The 20,957-nt window shown below is 39.8% G+C and overlaps 2 protein-coding genes across 5 annotated transcripts; one reads left to right on the top strand and one right to left on the bottom strand.

Annotated features, from left to right (window-relative positions):
• Positions 1–644: 644 nt before the first annotated feature.
• Positions 645–3,002, bottom strand: psma8 (proteasome 20S subunit alpha 8). Its single transcript, XM_058627821.1, has 7 exons — positions 2,787–3,002; positions 2,231–2,357; positions 1,988–2,112; positions 1,710–1,832; positions 1,475–1,594; positions 1,147–1,209; positions 645–1,065 (listed from the first exon to the last, which is right to left on the bottom strand). Exons 1-7 carry the CDS (start codon positions 2,886–2,888, stop codon positions 970–972), a joined length of 756 nt encoding a protein of 251 aa, XP_058483804.1. The 5' UTR covers positions 2,889–3,002; the 3' UTR covers positions 645–969.
• Positions 3,003–3,610: 608 nt separating this feature from the next.
• Positions 3,611–18,151, top strand: ss18 (SS18 subunit of BAF chromatin remodeling complex). Of its 4 annotated transcripts, XM_058627794.1 has the most exons (11): positions 3,612–3,775; positions 4,254–4,330; positions 4,419–4,503; positions 5,428–5,584; positions 6,499–6,729; positions 7,420–7,590; positions 7,914–7,991; positions 12,172–12,294; positions 15,127–15,257; positions 15,718–15,780; positions 16,591–18,151. In XM_058627794.1, exons 1-10 carry the CDS (start codon positions 3,707–3,709, stop codon positions 15,733–15,735), a joined length of 1,140 nt encoding a protein of 379 aa, XP_058483777.1. In that variant the 5' UTR covers positions 3,612–3,706; the 3' UTR covers positions 15,736–15,780; positions 16,591–18,151. The 4 variants fall into 4 exon arrangements, with proteins under 4 accessions (XP_058483785.1, XP_058483777.1, XP_058483769.1 ...); XM_058627802.1 differs by lacking the exon at positions 15,718–15,780 and having other exon boundaries at positions 3,611–3,775; positions 6,523–6,729; XM_058627786.1 differs by lacking the exon at positions 15,718–15,780.
• The last annotated feature ends 2,806 nt before the right edge of the window (positions 18,152–20,957 follow it).

The following is a 20,957-nucleotide window of genomic DNA, read 5'->3' as shown; positions in this document are numbered from 1 at the left end:
TTACCATTCACCATTATGTCTTTGGTGAGAGTCAGAGGGAACCCCGGGGCTCTTCAGCACAGCACGGCACAACTTTTCAAAGGGCTCCAGATTAAAGTCACTGAAAGTTCCCACTGGGGTCTGAGGCCAGGATCCCATTAAGCAGCCCTACCACACCGCCGGCCATAATTGTGTCGTTGAGAATTCAGAGCAGTGGTTGCTTGATAAGCGAATTTAGGGTGAAATAAAAAAGGAGAGGCAAAAAAAAGGAGTCTCGTTGGGCCACCATTAGACACTTCATTCACTCATTGCTAATTTGTTTTAAATGACTGAGGGAGAGGTGAGTGATTTATAAAAGGAACCTGCGCTACCGCCCCATTTCCAGGTCTGTGCCACAGAATGCTGATAAATGAAAAACACTGCCGTTTATAGCCACACACTGCTTTGCCGCAAGTGCTGTTTTAAACTGTAGTTATCTTTATCTCAGTACTTGCTTTGCAGCAGGATAATCAATGTCCCCCAAATCCTTTCTTGAAGAAACCAGTCAGTGCATCACTAGAAAGCAAATTCTTATAAGTATACAACATCTGGTTGACTACTTTACTCAATAATAATAATAATAATAATAATAATAATAATAATAATAATAATAATAATACACATGCTACAAACAAACGGTTTATTTTAACATTGGAGATTAATGACAGCCATAGCTGAATGATACAAAAGCATCCATTGAGTGTAGCATAAGACCTAAACCCTAACTTGAGATCGGTTGATGCACTTACACACAATTCACTCAGTCAAAGTATGGGAACTTGTAATTCTTTGAAAGTGGTACACCACTCAGAAACATGTGCAAAGCATCAAGGATGGCAAGTTATGATTTAGCTCTTAATGATGAAATAATGAGAATAAACCTTTCAAAACCAGTATTTGGAACGCTATCGTTATCCAAGTGCAAGCAGGAAAAACTTTCAGTTAACTGCTTCATGTGGTTTTTTTCTGTTTCTTCTTCTCTGCCTCCTCCTCCTTCTCCTTCTCAATCTCTGCCACCAGGGTCTCAATTTCCTTGGATTCCAAAATCTACAACAGAAAAAAATATTAGCTGATCAATTAAAAGGTCAAAAATTAAATACAAGTTAATTAAAATAGGGAGCAACTCACTTTCAGTGGCTGATTCCGTCTGATGACAGCAAGTTCAATATTCTTTCCTCCTGACTGGACAACCTAGGACAAAACAAATAATGGGTTCTATTAGGAATACTAATGAATGTAACCTCCTACTTGGGTCCAGACTTAAATGCCACACAGTTTTGAAAGTATTTTGTACAATTACTCCGTATTCAAAGACGTAATAATAAACATACAATACACATGTTTGTGTCTACTCAAGGCATAATTTCAACAGTTTAGTAATTATTCTGCTTCAGAATATGTAGTTATGAGTGGGAAAATTCTAATATGTAAATGCAAAGACTAAACTTAATCTTACCTCAAGCAAAGCTTTGATAGCCAACTTGATTGTTTCATTGTCGCCAGCAATGGCTTCATCTGTGTAATTCTTCTCCAAGAACTCCCGCACAGTTTTTGCACTACGGCCAATCGCATTTGCCTGATTTGATTTAATAAAGAACAAAAAAGATCAATGTTTCAGTTTGATACTGACAAGGTACTTGTTGTACAGATGTAACAAGAAAACAAAATATACAAGGACCAGACTCACTGACCTTCCAGGCATGGTAGGTTCCTGACGGGTCTGTCTGATACAGCCTGGGAGTTCCATCGTAGTCAAAGCCAACAATTAACGCAGAGATGCCAAATGGTCTGCGGCCATTGCTCTGAGTGTAGCGCTGCAAATATGACCACAATACAGATTAACAGTGACTTGTCATTCTTACATAGGTTGAAACTAATATACTTGTCCACTGGGTATGAAATCTTACAAAGTATTTTTTTGTAATTTAGTAAATAAATAAAAAGTTGGTCAGTTGGTTAGGTCGGTTACCTGTTTCAGTGTAGCTATGTAGCGTGTGATGTATTCCACTGTGACTGGGTCCTCGACAGTTAGCCTGTGGCTCTGGCACTCAACCCGAGCTCTGTTAATCACAATACGGGCGTCTGCTGTCAAACCTTGATTGAAATTGGCAGGGGTTAAAAAGCTGTTACAACATACCATGAAAATACAACAGAAAATGTAAGTAAAAAATGACATGTCAAGTTAGATGATGAATAGGATATTCATTTGTACCTGCAAATGCCATGCAGACATGCTCATCCAGGGCACAGATCTTGCGGACAGTCCTTTCTTCCTGCAGCTTTGCTACAGACTTCTTCTCAACACCAAGGACAACAATGTCTTTCCCTCTTATCCCCACCTACACAGAAAAACAATCAACTACATTACATTTTGAACACAGGCACTGCATAATCTTTTACTCCTGGAGGCAGGCAGAAAAACAGCAAAATTGTAGGGACTTCATTCACTTATAAGCACGTCATGTAAGTAGTAGGGTAAAGCATACTGTTGTGAAACTGAAACTGTAATGACAGTGACACAGCGACTACATGCTATTCCATTTACAGAAGCTGCTAAAAAAATCATATCATTTTGGTCTAAGTTACAGACTGGCAATCCAACGTTGTTGTTGATTGACTCACAACACTTGGGTGTGATTCTTTGGGAAAAATCAATGTAATAACCTCAATACATACAGCTAATAGATATTCTACTCGCTAGCTTAGCCGTTTGGCTAACTACCACTTGCTAACGGTAGCTTAAGCATTAGTTTCATTTGAGAACTTACCGCAGTGGAACCCTTTTTTACAGCTTCTTGTGCATACTCCACTTGGAAGAGGTGGCCATCGGGAGAAAACACGGTTATAGCTCTGTCATATCTTGCCGCCATTGCACCACAGGACACGCACAATTAGACGAAAGTGGTGAATTTAACCAAAATGATTCAGCTAGTTAGCAACAATGCACTCAGTCTGAAGCTACCGTGTGTCGAACACTGCGCTTGCGCGAGCCCTTTGAACTCGGACGATACCAAACCAAGAAAAAGTTGTAAGCAACCAAAATTATAACATCCGTTTTTCTTTGATAACATTAATAATAACAATAATAATAATGACAATGATGATGATAATAATAATAAAAAGCGATCAGAATGTAAGTCGTGCTTCCTTCACTTGGTTCATTTGTGCAGTGTGCGGGACTTTAACATTCATAAAACCAGGAATAGTAAACGTTCTTAGCAGCTATTATTGTCTAGAACTGAATGTAACAATGCAAATATCTAATAATAATAACAATAATACTGATTCTTATAATCAAAATAATAATAATGATCTGACTGTTTCCCGGTCTGTCAAACACTCCATTTCCCGTGGCCTTTCGGATTTGATCTAGATTGTTCCACTCTGTTGAAAAATGGGTGGAATTATAATTCCCGTAAACCAAAATCGCAGTGCGTTTAACTATATCTATTATTTGTGTAGAAGTGTTATGATTCTGTCACTTCAATTTGAATCTCTCGTATTCTTGTGTGATCAAAATAAACAATGCTCTTAAACAGAGTTTTCAAATTGGCTGCATTCCCCCCCAGAATGGGCCACTGCATTATTACATTGCATCTATTTGATCTGAGTTCTGCGGTTTTGTTAAGCGTGTTAGCCACTGGAGACTTATATGCTCTTGGTAACTTTAATTTAATCGAATATCACCATGTCGGTGGCGTTTGCACCTCACAGGCAGCGTGGGAAAGGTGATATAACACCCGCTGGAATTCAAAAGGTAATTCGTCTTTTTTAGAGCGTCGTAGAATTGAAGCTAGGGTAGCAGACCATGTTAGCAGTTGAGCTAAGGGACATAGCAGTGCCCATCAGTTCAACTGTGAATAGATCAGGAACAATGTTTCAGGGTCAAAGCGCGGTGAATATGAATCTCTCCAGAGTCGGGCTGCCATGTTTAAACGCTGGTTCTTATGTCGACTCACTGGAAAATTATATATATACATTTCAAATGAATGGAGGCCTGTGGGTTTTGTTAGCTGTGAACAGCTAGCAGCTAGGACGCGTCTTTTGTTAGCCAGAAACGCGCACTCACGTTTAAACAAAAACGTACCCCAGCCACAATGTGTTTTGTTTTATGTCTGAAATAGCGTTAGCACTCAAAGCGCTAACCACACGAAATTACTCAGTTTATCCAGTTTCACGTCGGGTTTTCTCAGCAAGTATAAATAGGAAATAAATCTCTGCATTTGCCTCTGCAGTTACTTGACGAAAACAACCAGCTAATCCAGTGTATAATGGACTTCCAGAGTAAAGGCAAAACTGCAGAGTGTTCACAGTAAGTTGAGGACATTTCATTTACTTTTAAACAATAGTTGTATTTCACATCAACTGAATCCTGTGTTAACCAATCTCCACCTGCCCAGGTATCAGCAGATGCTGCACAGAAATTTAGTATACCTTGCCACGATAGCGGACTCCAATCAAAACATGCAGTCTCTCCTGCCTGCTGTGAGTATTGTTCCTTGCCGATTGTTTTGAATGAGTGCATTGAAGGAAACCGTGATGTCTATGCCCCATAAGGCAGTCAATGCTGAGGTCTTGTTTTGTTTTGTTTTACAAACAATAAGGATGAACAGTAGTTCAAAGAGATCCACACTGTGTTACATTACAATATTAACTATCTTTTGTTCACTTATATCTGCCCTTTTTCTGTGCCAGCAGATGGACTAGACTAGGGAAAGTATTCAGAGTGTGCAGACCTCCACCTAAGTTTCACATAGTTCTTTCCCGGCTCGCAGTGTTATCAGTTGTTTGAAAATATCGCCAACCTTGCTCAGTGTCTGGATTGTCACCAAAATCCAATAATTTCTTCCTTCTATCATGATCTACATCCTCAGAATATATCCCCCAAATCTGTCCTTTGATTTTTGAATCATGCTGCCCACATTTTAGACAAATAGGGCAGCCAAAAACATGACCACCTTGGAGGCAACCCAAGCATAAATATCCCTTACATACACAATATATACCAAAGATTAATGACATTTTTAACTATTAGTTTTCTAAAGTAAATGATCTAGGTGATGTAGATATTTCCCCCACAACCATAGCAGATTGTAGACTCTGTTACATTTTTGGGTTTTTCAGGTCTTATTGAATACAAAACATTTCTACATTACTTTATGTATCTTTTAAAATAACACAATTGTATTTAAGAATACATGACTCTTAACCCCTCTAAATATGCTGTGTCTTCTGTTGCTGTCCTTGCTACATCAGAAGTTGGATCTGTACTATGTATCTGATGATACATAGTACAGAGACTTTGGCATTTATCTGCTTTTTGTTATTAAGCCAAACCTTTAATCACATGCTCAGATGTGTGTTTTATCAGCTAATGTTTGATTTTGTGTCTGTGTTGTTCCCCTGCAGCCACCCACTCAAAACATGCCCATGGGTCCTGGTGGGATGAACCAAAGTGGGGCCCCCCCACAGCCTCCACATGGTCACACCATGCCCTCTGAGGGTATGGTCAGTGGTGGCCCTCCAGCCCCACACATGCAAAACCAGATGAATGGACAGATGCCTGGTACGTGCCCCCCCTCCCTCTAACTAACCTCCCTCGTCTATCTTTCTTTTCTCTTTCCCCCTCGTCTCCTTCAGTCCCTGTCTAACTTGGGTTGCTTAGCAACACCACTGAACTGCGAGGGAGGTTGCTTTGCTGAGGGATGATGTCACTGCTTTGCCAGCTTTAGTAGTCATTGGCTCCATTTGATTATGCGCTTGTTTTTAAGCGTCATTATTTGTTTTAATCTTTGCTATGTTAAGAATTTGTTTTGCCAAAAAAACATAAACAAAAAGCTGAAAAATACCTTAAAATAGTGTTGTTGCTCTAAGGCCAGTGCCTTGTCTACCACAAAATTACTTCTAAAAGGTCAAAGACTAGGGTAGAGACCAGAAAATGTTAGTATTGTGAGTTGTTTTTCACAGGCACTATGATGTTTTAGCAGTAATGCCACACTATTTATTTAGATTTAAAGCTCACTAGGTGAGGCCAGCAGTAATGGTTTACACACAGTTTGCCAGTTTGTGGTACCTTTTACCTCTTGCGTGAAAGGAGATATGTATTTGACAAAAGGAAATTAAGTCTGTTGTAATGTTAATATTATAAAGTTATTTTCTATGTATCATTGAAAAAGTTACACAGTATGTTTGAACTTCACATTTAATCTGGGTATAATCTTCAGTACTTACATTTATCACATTTACATACTCAATAAATAGAGATGAAAAGAAAATGCCAAGCCAACTTGGTTATCAAGGTTTAGAAAATAATTACAATTTCTTACAGTTTGTTTGAATCCTGAACCTCTGACATTGTGATAAGATATTTTACTTTTCATTTGATTTTAATAGGAATCGGCAATCAATATGTGCCCTATATTGTTGTTTTGTCTGTTTGTACAAAGGGAATTATGTATCATCTCTTCTGTTATTTACCAGGGCCTAATCATATGCCCATGCAAGGTCCAGGTCCAGGCCCCAACCAGCCCCCAAACATGCCCAGTGGCTCCATGAATATGCCCCCCAGCAGTCACGGCACGATGGGTGGTTACAATCACGCGGTCCCCTCCTCCCAGGGCATTCCAGCTCAGAGCCAAATGAACATGACCCAGGGCCAACCCATGGGGACCTACGGTCCACGGCCAAACATGAACATGCAGCCTAATCAAGGTAAAATGGCTCAGCAGTTTTTCCTCCCACTTGGTTATATTGATTTTTCAGTGTCTTATCACCTGCATTGCGGATGCTTGTTGCACGCCATTCACCTGCATTTGTAAACTACACACTGCTAATATGTATTTTCTGTCAAGCACCAGTGTTGATGTGAGAAATTTGGTTTGATTTTGTTTTAGATAATATGTGGGAATGTGTTTAATGACTCTGCATAACACAAGGGTTTTTAAACGGCTTCAGTGATGACAAGCATCAGTGGGAATATTAAATCCGTTTCAACATGCTAATTTCTTGTTTGTCTACTGTATTTTTGCTAGAGGTGTGCAATTTCTGGCACAGCGTTACAATGCTCATTCATCTCCCAGCTGTTAGCGTATCCATTAGCATAGTGTAACTATTAATGTTTGTATACTTACTTTTAAAACGTGGGACAGTGCTAAATATAATATTTCATCGATTGAATGATGTTGGTATGTTTTTTGTCCTGTAAACAGGAAATGTCCGATAACATTACTGATAAATGCACAGATATGTTTCTTGTAGGTGTAGTAGTACAAGTTGTCAAGTGGGTTGGGGTTAAACATCTGGAGATATTTGTTCCACAGATGCACACAGTTTCTGAAAAAAGTCTTTGTATTAAAACAACATTTACATGTTGAGAGGTAACTCTGTAACTCTGTACCACAGGCCCCATGATGCACCAGCAGCCTCCTTCCCAGCAGTACAACATGCCCCCTGGTGGTGCTGCACAACACTACCAAGGGCAACAGAACCCAATGGGCATGATGGGCCAGGTCAACCAAGGGAACCATGTGATGGGTCAGAGGCCAATGCCACCCTATAGACCTCCTCAGCAAGGTATACCCATCTGAGTGTGTCTGTCAAGTGTGCAAGTTGTGAGTGTTATTTTTTCTTCTCCCTAACCCTCCCTGCTGCATTTCTTCCTGTTCTTTCCTTGAACTTCCTCTATTTCCACTTCAGTAGTCCACAGACATCTTGCTGACTTAAGATGTGATCTAGAGCCTCCAATTGGGAAAAAAAAAATCAATAAGTGACCAAAAGAAAGCTTTCTAGCGAGATCTAGTGGCAAGGAATCCATCCTCTCTGCTCTCCCCCCTACACAGCCAATCCAACAACACCTTGAATCTACTTGTGTGTATGTTGTGTGTATGTGTATGTAGGACCCCCTCAGCAGTACCCAGGGCAGGAAGACTACTATGGGGACCAGTACAGTCACGCAGGACAGGGAGCCTCAGAAGGTAGGAGAACTCTCCAGTCACTTGGAGAAAATCAACGAAAAAAAGAAACCCAAACTGAACCCAGGAGTTGTGTTAAAACACAAATGATGCAAAGAGACTGGGACAAAAGCGAATTTTCAGTTTCTTCATTATTCTCTGGGCGATCAAAGTGGCTTTGGCCTCTGAAAAAGGAAAAAAATATGGTTCATAATATTAGACTTAACCCTTTTCCCAAAGGTGCTGCAGTCTGAATAAGTTGGTACTGGTCTTGGCTGGTTCTGTACCTGTGAAAGTGAAAGATGAGTCAGGGTCTTGTGTGAGTCTTAATGGTCAAAGTTGATAAAACTTGACATTCTCATCCTTCAGATTATTTAATGCCACATGTGATTTTTCATAACTACATGGCTAACTATGTGCATTTTAGAATAGAGTATTCACAAACTGCAGGTGCCTCTGTATGAAGCAGACTGCCTTCATTTGTAAATGCACAGATTTTTTTAAAGGAAATAATCTGTGTGAATTGTAAAAGATTTATTGTTCTTTATAAATAAGTCAATGCAGCATTATGCAACAAACAGTTGCATTTCTGCTGATAAATATTCTCCATCTTGGTTTGTTTGTAAGTTATATTATTACATGTTATTACACAGAAGCCTCACTGAAAAATCAATTCCTTTTCTTTCTTTGTCCAATTAACATTTACTTTTTTGTTGCTTGTTTTTCCCCTGTACTGACCTATACCTTTCAATCATTATTTCCCTCTTATGAAATGAACTAAATCTAGCCATTTTGTGTCACCCTGAAACAGTACATTGTGCGTCTCTGGATTTGTTTATGATTTTTTATCTCATCCCACTGAGTCTTAAATATTTTAAATTCTAAGTAATACCTGAAACACTAAATGCATTGGTTTTGTGGCTCCAAGTTGAGCTGATGTAGGTCATAATTATTTCAGTTTGGAACCATTGTAGCCTGATCACTGGTGTGGAGCCTCTTACTGCTTTGCTGTCATGGAACAGATCTTTAACCTTTCATTTGTGTGATCATGATAACATTGACAAAGGTTTGATTATTTATCTGTATCACACATAAAATCAGTATCATCCAAATGATCAATTTAACACTGTCAACTAATACATAACCTGATCTTAAACATGTTTTCAAATCAAGATTCCTTTATTTTTTTTCCCCCAACCATCTCCAATGCTGCTGTGTATAATTTGCTATTAGATAGTATTGGGTATAGTACTTTTGTTACTAGCATTTTGTTATACAGTGCAATCATTTTGAGGTTTTAATATATAAAGGGTTCCCACGGTCATGAAATTAGGTGTTGAAATTAGAAAAAGGCCTGGAAATGGTTTGGTATTAAGAAATTTTAACCTCTTCATCCAGGACGCCCCCAGAATTGGGGGCAGACCATGGATGTATTAAACGAACTCGATAAAGCACCGCCCCTTTGGCTCCGTTCGTTCCTATGGAGTTGCTCACCCAGCGCATATACCAAAAAAGTTTCTGACTTCCTGGTTTATTTCCGGGTTGTGCGGCCCATATAGCATGTGCAGTAGTGTTACTCCAATAATGCCTTTCCGCTATGTGAACGAGCCGCCCAGTTCTCAACTTGCTTGGCTTGCTTGAACAGCGAAAGGCATGATGGGAGTACGCTACAGACGTGCACAAGCAGATTTCATGAATACTGATGTTACGTTTGTGTCAGGCTTTAAACCATGGATTTGTAAATGAATGTAAAAACCAACAATAGTGAATACAGTAGGCTGAAAACTATAATGACGTAATTACAGGTTAAAATTATCAATTTAATGGTTCATTTAATTGACCATGGCTATTAGTTTATATGTGTTACATGAATTATGTTTTCTTTGATGCTTTTTGCTTGATTTTCCATTCACTGATATACTGTATGTTCATAATTAAAAATATTGTAAAGTACAAAATGTTGCTGTCACAGAACTCAGGGATTTTAGATATTATTGTCCAAGAAAATAATGACAACATTAAGTACTTTTATGATGATTAAAAAAACAATTCCATTGATTATGATTATGATTATGATTATGATTTTGATTTTTGTATAGGTGGTTTACAAATGAAGCTAACTTATTGTTATAATTACAATTTATTGTTAATATATTAATCATAAAATATTAAAACAAAGTCAGGCCAGAAAACCTGCAGACTCAGGAACAATAACGTGCTAAACGTAGTTTTATAACTCAATTTTTTTCAATCAACATCTTTAACTTCAACTCTAATTCATGTGTTCATCACATTTATCAGTAACTTTATGAACCGATAAGACAAGCAGCCTCCCCAGGAATCAGTGGTGAAGTGACCGTAGGTCTCAGTGCATCACACGGTCCACACCGCCATCTGCCCCGTGTTCATGATGTCAGTATGAATCCACACAGTAGCTTAATACATCGATAATAAGTTTGAAAATAAATCCTAATGAGCGACGAATAAATAACTAAAACCTGCTTTGTTGTAATATTAAAAAAAGAAATACAGTACAAGAAACCCCATCATTGCCTTCATTTATTCACATTTCTCAGATAGTTTTCACATCGTATGGTTCCCTAACAGTAGCGCCGTTCCCGAGACACCACATGACCACGCTATGCTGTGCTTGTACACAGCTGTGACTCTGGGAAATAACATTTTTCTTGCTTTTTCTGGAACTTTAGGAAGGTTTTACAAATGTGAAATCCATGAATTAAAAATATAGAATATAAAGATCTATACATGCCTGTGTCCATGTCTCGAGGTGTCCTGTGAACAGTTTTATAGGTGTCTCTTCTCATGCAGCCCAAAATTGCTTTTCGGGCTGCACAGCAAAGCGCGGTCATGTGGCGTCTTGGGAACGGCGCTACTGTCAGGGAACTGGAAAACTTTGAGAAACATGAATAAATGAAGGCAATGAGGGGTTTTCTTTTACTTTTTACTTCTTTTTCTTCTCATGAGGATTTATTTTCAAACTTATTATCGATGTATTACCGAACTGCTCTGTGGATTCATACTGACATCGTGAACACGGGGCAGATGACGGTGTGGACTGTGGAGCTGTGACGGTGTGATGCACTGAGACCAGCGGTCACTTCACCACTGATTCCCAGGGAGGCTGCTTGTCTTATCTTCACGATCGGTTCATAAAGTTATAAACACATGGATTAGAGTGCAAAAATCTGGAGTTATAAAACTACTTTTGACACGTTGTTGTTCATAATAATAGGATCATGAGTCTGCAGGTTTTCTGGCTTTATTATATTTGCTATACATTGTAATTATAACGATAAGTTAGCTTTATTTGTAAACCACCTATACAAATCATTATTTTCTTGGACGAATAATATATAATATCCCTGAGTTCTGTGACAGCAACATTTTATATTTTACCAAATTTTTGATGATTAGCATACAGTATATCAGTGAATGAAAAATCAAGCAAATAGCGTCCAAGAAAACCACGTAATTCATGTAACAACACATATAAACTAATAGCAATGGTCAATTAAATAAACCATTAAATTGATCACTTTAGCCTGTAATTACATCATTATAGTTTTCATCTTACTGTATTCAATATCGTTGGTTTTGACATCAAGGACCGAGGAAAACGTACAATCAGTATTCATGGAACCCGCCTGCGTACGTCAGTGGCGTACTCCCATCATGCCTTTCGCTGTTTATAGACACGCCAAGCAAGTCGAGTACGCGGACGGCTCGTTCACATAGCCGAAAGGCATTATGGGAGTAACACTACTGCGCATGCTCTATGGGCTGCACAACCCGGAAATAAACGTGGAAGTCAACTTCTTTGGCATATGCGCTGGGTGAACAACTCCATAGGAATAAACAGAGCCAAAGGGGCCTCTGGTTACTGTAGATAACCTTTGTTAAACAACTTAATTATTAAAATAAGACATGGATGCTGGGTAATTTATTGTGAAAAAGGTTTGAAAATAATTGGTAAAAAAAAAATGTGTAGTATGTAGTTCAACATAGCCAGTGTTATGTGGAACTACATGAGTGATACTGCCATATTTTTTGGCTAGATTGTGATAGAAACCTTTAAATAGAGATAGTGCCTGACATTAGAAAGAGTCTTTCTAATGTCAGGCACTAGTTTCACTGCTGATGTCCTCATCCTGTTGCTCACATTGCCTGATGTTGCCCCTTGAAGGTAATGCCCAGTATGGCCAACAGCAGGAAGCATACCAGCAAGGCCCTCCACAGCAACAGGGCTACCCTCCTCAGCAGCAGTACCCAGGTCAACAGGGCTACCCGCCACAGCAGCAGGCTTACGGTGAGTTCGCAAAGCAAATAGGAACACGACATGTACTATATGAGTCCTGTGGGTGGCGTCATCTGCTCTCATGGGCTTTCTTTTAACTGCTGAATGATAGTTCTTCCAGAGTGAGTTGCTGGATACTGCCACTTGTAACTGTGCCAAATGCAGTGATGTTGATGGGTTTTCAGTGTAGCAGGTCCCAGGATAGATGGGTGGTGGTTTGGGTCCCCGGGAAAATAAATGTGTCCCTAATAAAATGATAAATTTTAGTTGCTGCTGGTAAGGTATGTTATGGTTATAATTGCCTCCACCGTGGAGGTTATGTTTTCATCAGCATGGATTGCTCTATAACTTTGTCCTTCTTTTAACAACATGCTGTCAACAGTTTTTGATGGAGCAATCCTAATTTTTCATTAAATTGTAAAACATATACATATCTTGGTTTAAAAACTCGGATTTTAACTAAATTTGATCTTTGTACACAGGATTAGACACCATAGCAGTATCCTTCTGATCTGATCCAGGTGACAGATTTGGTGGCAATTTAGATTTAACATAGCAAGTCCCCACTGTGACAGTACCTGTATGTGTGTGTGTCCATAAAGGCATCGTTATACGATGTTTGCTCTGTCAACGCACCAGTTTGTCCACCTTGTGTCGCGTTCTAAAGGCTGCCGCGATGAAGTGTATGTGTATGAAATCCGACACAATCTTCATGAAAATATGGGGTGGGTCTCTGGGACGTATGGATAGTGAGTTTAATGTGTCCTTTAAGATTTGAATGCGTCAGGGATGCAGGTCGCTTACCTGGCAACATCACCGCAAATGCACGTCAAAGACATCATCAAGCACAAGGAATTAAAGGGCTGCCTTAATGAATATTTAGGGAATAGGAGCTGGGTGGAAGAAAGAAATTAATCAGTATGGTGACTGGCATCGCATTAGCATTTCTCCAGGTGATTCAGTTTGATACAACGAAGTGTCTTGAGAGAGAAGTTCTGGCTGATGAGCAGTGACATTCAGCAAAGTGTATGTCAAGTACCAGCCAAATGTTTTTTGTCTTGTTTTTTTAACTCCTTGAATTGTAGGATTTTGGACGAGTATCTTAGCAAGGTGGCAGTAAATTACAGTACTAAATTAGCTCTGTGTTACTTAGTACATTTTCCTTAAAATATAGGGACCATCATTACCTGATTTCCAAACGTTCTAAAGCAACATTACATAAATATTGATAGAGATAATGTTTGTCCAGATGTTTATTGATACTTTGATATTGACCAATAGGGGTGGGAATTGCAGGATACCTCGCGATATGATATAATACGCGATACATGATCTATGATACCAATAATGTCACGGTAAGATTCAGTGATAATCAATATATCACAAGACAATCGTATTACGATACATTACGATATCTGTCTTAAGTGAAGAAGAAAAAGGATGCAGGATTTCTCTATTCACAACATCTAAAGTCTATGTTTTGAATGTGGATGGAGCATCTCCTGACGCATCTTTCTCCACCATTATCCCGCTGAAAACTCCCTCTTCTTCGGCCTGGTAACTTATCAATGCAAGGGGACATGAAGTAGTGACGCGTGGCAAAGTGAAACTGGCAGGGACCGTTTACATTGGAGCACCTTAATTTGTTACTTAAATGTCAATATTATATCGATTATCTTGTTGCACGAGGAAAGGGCGACAATACATCACCAAATCGATATTTAAACCCACCCCCATTGACCAATGATGGACTGGTGTCAATGTAAGCACGGCTTGAGATGCCCTTTTTAATTGTAACTCTTCAGAGAAAAGCATCGGGATGTTGCCGGGCAACATGGCATCTTGTCTGGCATCTTCTGCAGTGTAATGCTGCTCATCAGAAATGGCAGGCTGTTTTGAGTTATATAAGTTAATATTGCAATGTAAAATGTATAGACACCTGCAGTGCTGAAAATGTTCTTCAGTTAAAAAGCTCATTGTATTCTTATGATCACCGTATAATATTGTGCCCATGCAATTCAAATTACTTAGTTTCTGAGAACTCTTACTTCAGTGCATTTTTCCCCAGTACCTTTTTCAACCTCAGTAAAGGTGTATTTGATGAAGGGTAGAATGTGTAGAAAAATGTTTGACTCGGAGCATCGGAGTACAGTAATTGCAGCTCCTTAGGCTTCTGTTTTTCTTCATCCTGTTTTTCACTGGAACTTTCCATCACTCATCCTCTGTCTGAGCCGGAGCTCATGTCAGTAATGAGCTAGCAGAGAGGCAGAGGCTGTGAGGTGAAATCCCTCTGGCACATACACACACACACAAATGCTTTCTTCTGCAGGTTCCCACAAGCTAATGCACAACAGCGTATGGCATTATGAGCACATAACAATGTAGCGTGGGCCTCATTTGACTCCAGCCACTGTCGAGCGTTACTATGGATGGCTGCAGCATGTGAGGGCTTCACTCTTTTAATGAAGCCTGCTTCTCTAATGAAGACGAACAGAATCATCTCCTTGGTATTTTTTTTACATGACATTAGAGAAACAAAAAAAGATAGATATCTATGTGTATGTGTGTATTTATACATATATTTGTATATACACACAAAACAGGACTTTGAACCAAATTGAATTTCTCAAAGTACAACTAATACGCTAAGGTATTGCGATAGGGAGCTGGATTATTACTGCATGTATATTTATCACCGGACGCTCTGTACTCTGACCCCCAACTAATTAGCTTATTTTTCAGATTTCGTCGACTGTATTTAACATTGCCAAATGTTTTAAGTTTAACTTAAAGCAGGCATTAAGCAGGCTTGATGTTAAAATGTGTTTTCTATGTTTGTTGTAGGTCCCTCCCAAAATCCCCCTGGACAGTATCCCAACTATCCTCAGGGGCAGGGGCAACAGTATGGGGCCTATCGCCCCCCTCAACCCGGACCCCCACAGGGCCAACAGCAACGCCCTTATGGTTATGACCAAGTGAGTAAACCCACAATACAGGACAGTCACAGAGACTTGTCTATGCATCGGTCTTAATGTGTCCCTTTTTTAATTGTGATTATTGCCAGATTTAGTTGTATGTTTTGTGTAGCTCTCAGTGAGACCAGACATGAATGTGAGTGAAATTATAAGGTAAACATTAAAAGGTACAATGCTGTGCATGCTATCTTCATATTGGGGTTGATTCTGATCTTCCCAAGAAGAGTGTATTTATTACTAGAGTGTATGTGTCACTTGTTAACCTGAGTCTTAGTTACATGTCCCGGCTAATGTGGTATGCCATTCCAGTGAAATATCAGGGCTTGAAGAGGATTCTTCCTTAAACTTAATGCAGACTGCTCTAGTGTTTAAGAGGAGACCTATTTGTTGCCCTGTATTTCCTGTGGTCTTATGTGGGGACCACAGCTACTCTTTGATATCTTTATCTTTGAATATTCAGGGGCACATGAGGAAATAAAGACCCGGGGATTTGAACCCCTGACTAGCTCTGTAAGAAGCAAAGGTAATGGTTGCTGTGAAGACCTCAACGTCCAATCTAGACGTTTGACCACCTAGCCTTAATTTGAATTTGTTATGTTTCTTCTGTCTATTTTTGTCTCTATCTCTCTTCCTTTTTTTTCTTTTCTCTCTCTCTCTCTTTTTTTTTTATTCTCTTTTGATTATATTTTTTTTTATTAACCAGGGGTCGAATTGTACGTCATGAGGTCCAGAAACACAGCATGCATCATCTGCAGTGAGACAGCCAAAAGCTTGCCTGCTTTGGCTGCGTCCTTAATCTGCAATTTTACAACACTGGTTTTAATGACATTTTTGCCTATGACAATGAAGCTCTGTTATCTTTATATCTTTATATATATATATATATATATATATATATATATATATATATATATATATATATATATATATATAATTTGAAGATGTTATGTTTGAGAATTGTCAAATCAGACTGTTTCCAAATTTGTTTCCACTGTATTTTTCCATTGATTCCAAATTCATACTTCGACCCCTGTTTAGAATTACATCTGTTACTGTTGTTCTTGCATTCAATTTGTATCACTTAAGGCTATTATCAAAATGCAATATTGTCCTCAGCCATGCTGCTGCTGCTGAAACCTGAGGTTATCAAGTTAGAATATTGAGCTCATAAGTTGAGGCCATACTGCCACCTGCTGGTCAACACCAGTCAATGCAGCATAAATCAAGGTTTGCAGTATGGTATGGTTGAAACCACAAGTGTTTACTTAATCTTGCTTATTTTAAAATGGCTTTTACACTGAGTAACATGCATCTGTTACGTTTCTCTCCACAGGGCCAGTATGGAAATTACCAGCAATGAGAGAAGGTCACAGCGACCCACACAACTCTGCTCTAATCTGTGTGAGCTTTGACCTCTTGTCAATTGCGCCGCAGAATTAAATGATGGTTGCAGCTCACTGAGATTCTCTCAGACACAAACACACAACAGAAAAAAAAATTCAACGTATAAGTTTCCCCCCCTCCTCTCTCTTTAGGCCTTTGTCCTCACTTGTAAAATATTTTCTGTTAGTCATGTACATTGACTCTGTGGCAAAGTCCTCTGGTCCAGTATCTCTCAAAGCAGCAATGCCTTAAAAAAAAATGGAACTGCCTTATCCTTCAGCATTGCAGATTGTTAAACGAGCTAACACTTTTTGTTTTTTTGAGTATCAAAGAATATGTAAAATGTACAGTTTAAACCCATTTCTGGTGCATTGTTTCTGTCATCTGAGCTCCCTGTTCATAAGAAGCAATAATGCCAGCAGTAGGGAAATGTGTAGGGCCTTGGATATGAAATAATGCACCGGACAAACTTCCTGCTAGGCCATGGTACATGTCTTGATGTATGTGATGATGTAAAAATATATTTTATGCTTTTTAGACCAAGCTAACTTTCTATAAAACATCAGAAACTAGTACTAAAGCTGTGTTGTTTATTTCATGAAGCGTATTTGTCAGTGTTTTTTATGATGTTTATTGATGTTCCCATCCAGCACATATTGTTTTTGATTTCTTTTCTTTCTTTTGTTGTATTGAAATGTATAACTCTTGAATAGGATTTATAGGTAAATCAGTGAAAAGAAAGATGACATGCAGGCTAAATGCAAACCAGGTGTCGGAGAATGTTTAGTCTGGAAATGTGCAACAGTTGCTACGATACTGTGTTGAGTTGCATTTTTTTTCTTCTTTTTTTTTTTTTAGTCGGTGAAAAACGATAACAAATTGCGATCATAAGTAGATTTTTAAACCACATGACCTGACAGAATATTGACTGTCTTCACGTAATGTATGTGCTCAGAGAGGTGATATGTAGCAAATGCCACTGCAAAATGTAAGATAATACGCTGGAGCCTTTTCTTTTTACTGTACAAGCACCTCACTCTTGTCCATTGACTGCAAAATTGGTGAATGGGAAGGATGAAATGAATAGTTCAGACGATTAGTTAATTTTGTTAGTTTTGACGATGCTGGAATCCCCTCTCCCATTTGAATAAATGTCTAAGTTGATGTCATTCAAATAGTGTTGTGTGTGTGTGTGTGAATAATAAAGATTGTTACTGTCAAATATGTAACATAAGATGTGAAAATACTGTTCTGAAAAGGATTCCTGAATTTCACAGTTAAAAAAAACTGGTTGTGCAGTTTTATATCACTAGCTTGATATCTGTGTTATGGTGCATACTTCATGTATCCCATATGTACAGCAGCAAAAAGAAGAGGATTCCCACGTCCTCTGGTATTGTTTATATATGGCTGTTTTAATATTTTGCATTTTTCACCCCCATCCAAGTGGTGGTCACATTTGTGTCATGTCATATAACTGTACATTAAAAATAAATTGGAAGAATCTTTAATACATTTTGACTTTGTTATTTGTAGTGTTCGACCTTGCACTGGGACGCCGCTGTTTGGACTGATCATCATACATTACGAGGACAACATAAACACGACGTGCACTATTGGTGCTGTCACGACGTGACGGTATGATATAATTGTTGTGTCTTCATCTGCCGTCGAGTCGTCCCGTTTCCAACTGATAATGACCCTGCCCTGCTCAGCGGCGTGTCTGCTTTGTCCAGATGCATCCAGAGAGGTCCAGAACACATTTACACCCAAAATTACCTTCCCTGTCCCTCTCTCCCTTTCTGCTCCCTCCAGAGAGGGAGAGGGACTACCTGTCACATTGGGGGGAGTGACACAGATGGTACGCCAGATGTGTGGCCAAAGCATGTGATGGGAGAGTGCTGCTGGTGTTAAGAGGGCCACAGACTGCTTGTGTTGCCCTGGTGCCAATAATAAGTGTTGGTGGGTGCAAATGTGGGAGTGTGCAGCAGGCAAGTGCTTGAAGAAAACGAAGGTAGTGTAAAGTTTCTGAGTGTACCTATAAAATCTGTGTGTATATTTGTGCCTACTGCTCAGGTTTAGTGGCATCTCCTAGTCGCCCCACCATCCTGCTGCTCCACAGCTGGCCGCCCCACCCTTCCCAGCTGCCACTGGGGCTCCCCCTGGCCCCTCTGCTTGGCAGAGCTGGCGTTTTGGGCGCTCCCCCACCAGTCCTCCCTGGCAGCTGCTGCCCTCAGCTGTGCTCTCGCAGACGGTATTGGGGTCGGACAAAGTCACTCCTCCTGTGACTGTGTCTGGGGCCGTCGGGGGAGGATGAAGAGGTGGCAAGGAGACTCTTACCTCCAATGTAAGATCTCCTTTAAATGCTCATGAATTTAAATTGATGAGCATGTAACGCAGAGTTCTGGTTGAGTATAAATACATCTGTGGGAGTTAATTAATGCCACGTAACTCGATATTAAGAAGTGCATATAGAGGCCTTTGCAAGAATGACAGCTGTGGAGTTCTAAATGAGTTATCAAGACCGCTTACAGGAGAGCATCTTTCCGTGCATGTTCCACGGTGGTGAGACAAACAGTGTGAAAAAAAGTGGCAGCATCATTTAAGAGGATGATTATCTTTTTCAATATTTTGATAATTATAATTCAGGGCACCTTTCAGAGGAGGCTCCTAAGCACTGAGGGGAAAATGACATTGTGATCATAGCTGGCAGGCAAGATGTGATCTCTCTTCCTCTCTCTCTCTCTCTCTCTTGCTCTGTCTCTCGCTCACTAACTCTCCCTTTCACTCTCTCATACCCACACTCTCAGTGTGACAGAAAGTCTATGGGGAGGTATAAGAGGTAGTTATGGGGGGAATGCAGCAGCCTCCACAGTTTAATTGGAGATGTGTCACACTAAATAAATGGTGCAAAAACAAGCGCTGACTGGAGGCTTGAGGGAGGGGCCCTGGGGATGCAGCCTGTTTTATTGGGCAGGAGCTTTGCACCGCTCCGGGGTGAAACGGGGCTATGCACTGCTGAGATACCCTCCAACCACCAAACCACCAGGCCTTCCAAAGACTACCGTGGAGGGAAAGACAAAGGCATTAATTCTACTCCGCAGAAAATCATCATATCGGTGCTGAGGAGGAAAGTGTCTGTGAACTTGGTAACCTGATTGTTCCTCCACTAATAAAGGGCATATCATTGTCCTCATCTACAATTTCAATTCCTGCACGCCTGGCAAGCAAATCCATAATTGTAAAATCTTGAATAAGTGCTGTGTGCCTCGCTTGCTCTCAGATCGTATGTGTGTCAATTTATGTTTGGAGAGGATGCCAGCCAACAGCCTCCAGCCAATCCTATTTCCCTGTGTAATCTATACATGACCTCCAAGTTACCAGGAAAAAAAACCTGTTTTTCAATATCCTATCAATGTTGATATGGTTATTTCTTGCTTTGCTTATGCAGTGTGTGTTTGTCTTTGAGCACGCACATGCGCACAAACCCCAGGATTCCAGAGTTCACGGCACGAGTTTTGATTTACCTCTACAGTGTGCTGCAGTAATTGGATGTGACACCATTCTCTGTGCTCTCCCTGGGGGATATAACAGGAATCTGACTATTATGGCCCCAGTCATGAATATGTCACGACAGCTGCAAACAAAGGCCTGTGATTTGGATAAGACTCCTCTGTATGTTGTATGTTGTCTCTGTGCTGATATACGAGATAAATGCTATAGGGATCAAACAAGTTTTCAGAAAAGCAATTTGCAGTGTTTACAAAGCATGATTAATTGCCATTGTTTGGTTAAAAAAAAAGAAAAAAGAAAAAAACAGCATAGAAGAGAGGATGCTCACCATTACATGTTCGTCATTATGCCTCCAAGATATATGCAGATATTTGTGAAAGCTATTATGTCACATCTAGTTTCAAAACAACTGAAAAATATTTTTTGGACCGCAAATACACAAACAGGACGATCCCCTAGAAAGACGTTGTTTTGCGCGCATCTGATGTGCAGTGCTTTGTTTAAATCCCATCGTTTGTTGAAGGTTTAGCCATCAAATCAAATTGAGTGTGCTGTTTTCTATGTCTTCTAGCCTCATAAAAAGTAGTCTCTGGGTGAAATAGCAGGTATGCTGATATCAGTCGTCCCACAGCCTGCATAATTGCAGTAATTTGCTTTCCCTTTGGGTAATCTGTAAACATGGCTGTTTTGATGTTTTTGGCATCCTCCATTGGCTGAGCTCTCTACTCCTCCAGTGGAGCCCCCATCCCAGCCCAGGGTGACACAAATAGATCCTTCCCCAGAAGGTGCACGTAGTTCCACATG

The sequence above is a fragment of the Solea solea genome, chromosome 1, assembly GCF_958295425.1.
Source record: "Solea solea chromosome 1, fSolSol10.1, whole genome shotgun sequence".
In the NCBI taxonomy this organism is placed as follows: domain Eukaryota; kingdom Metazoa; phylum Chordata; class Actinopteri; order Pleuronectiformes; family Soleidae; genus Solea; species Solea solea.
Note: the sequence above shows the minus strand (reverse complement) of the source record. Positions and strands in the feature narration are given on the sequence as shown.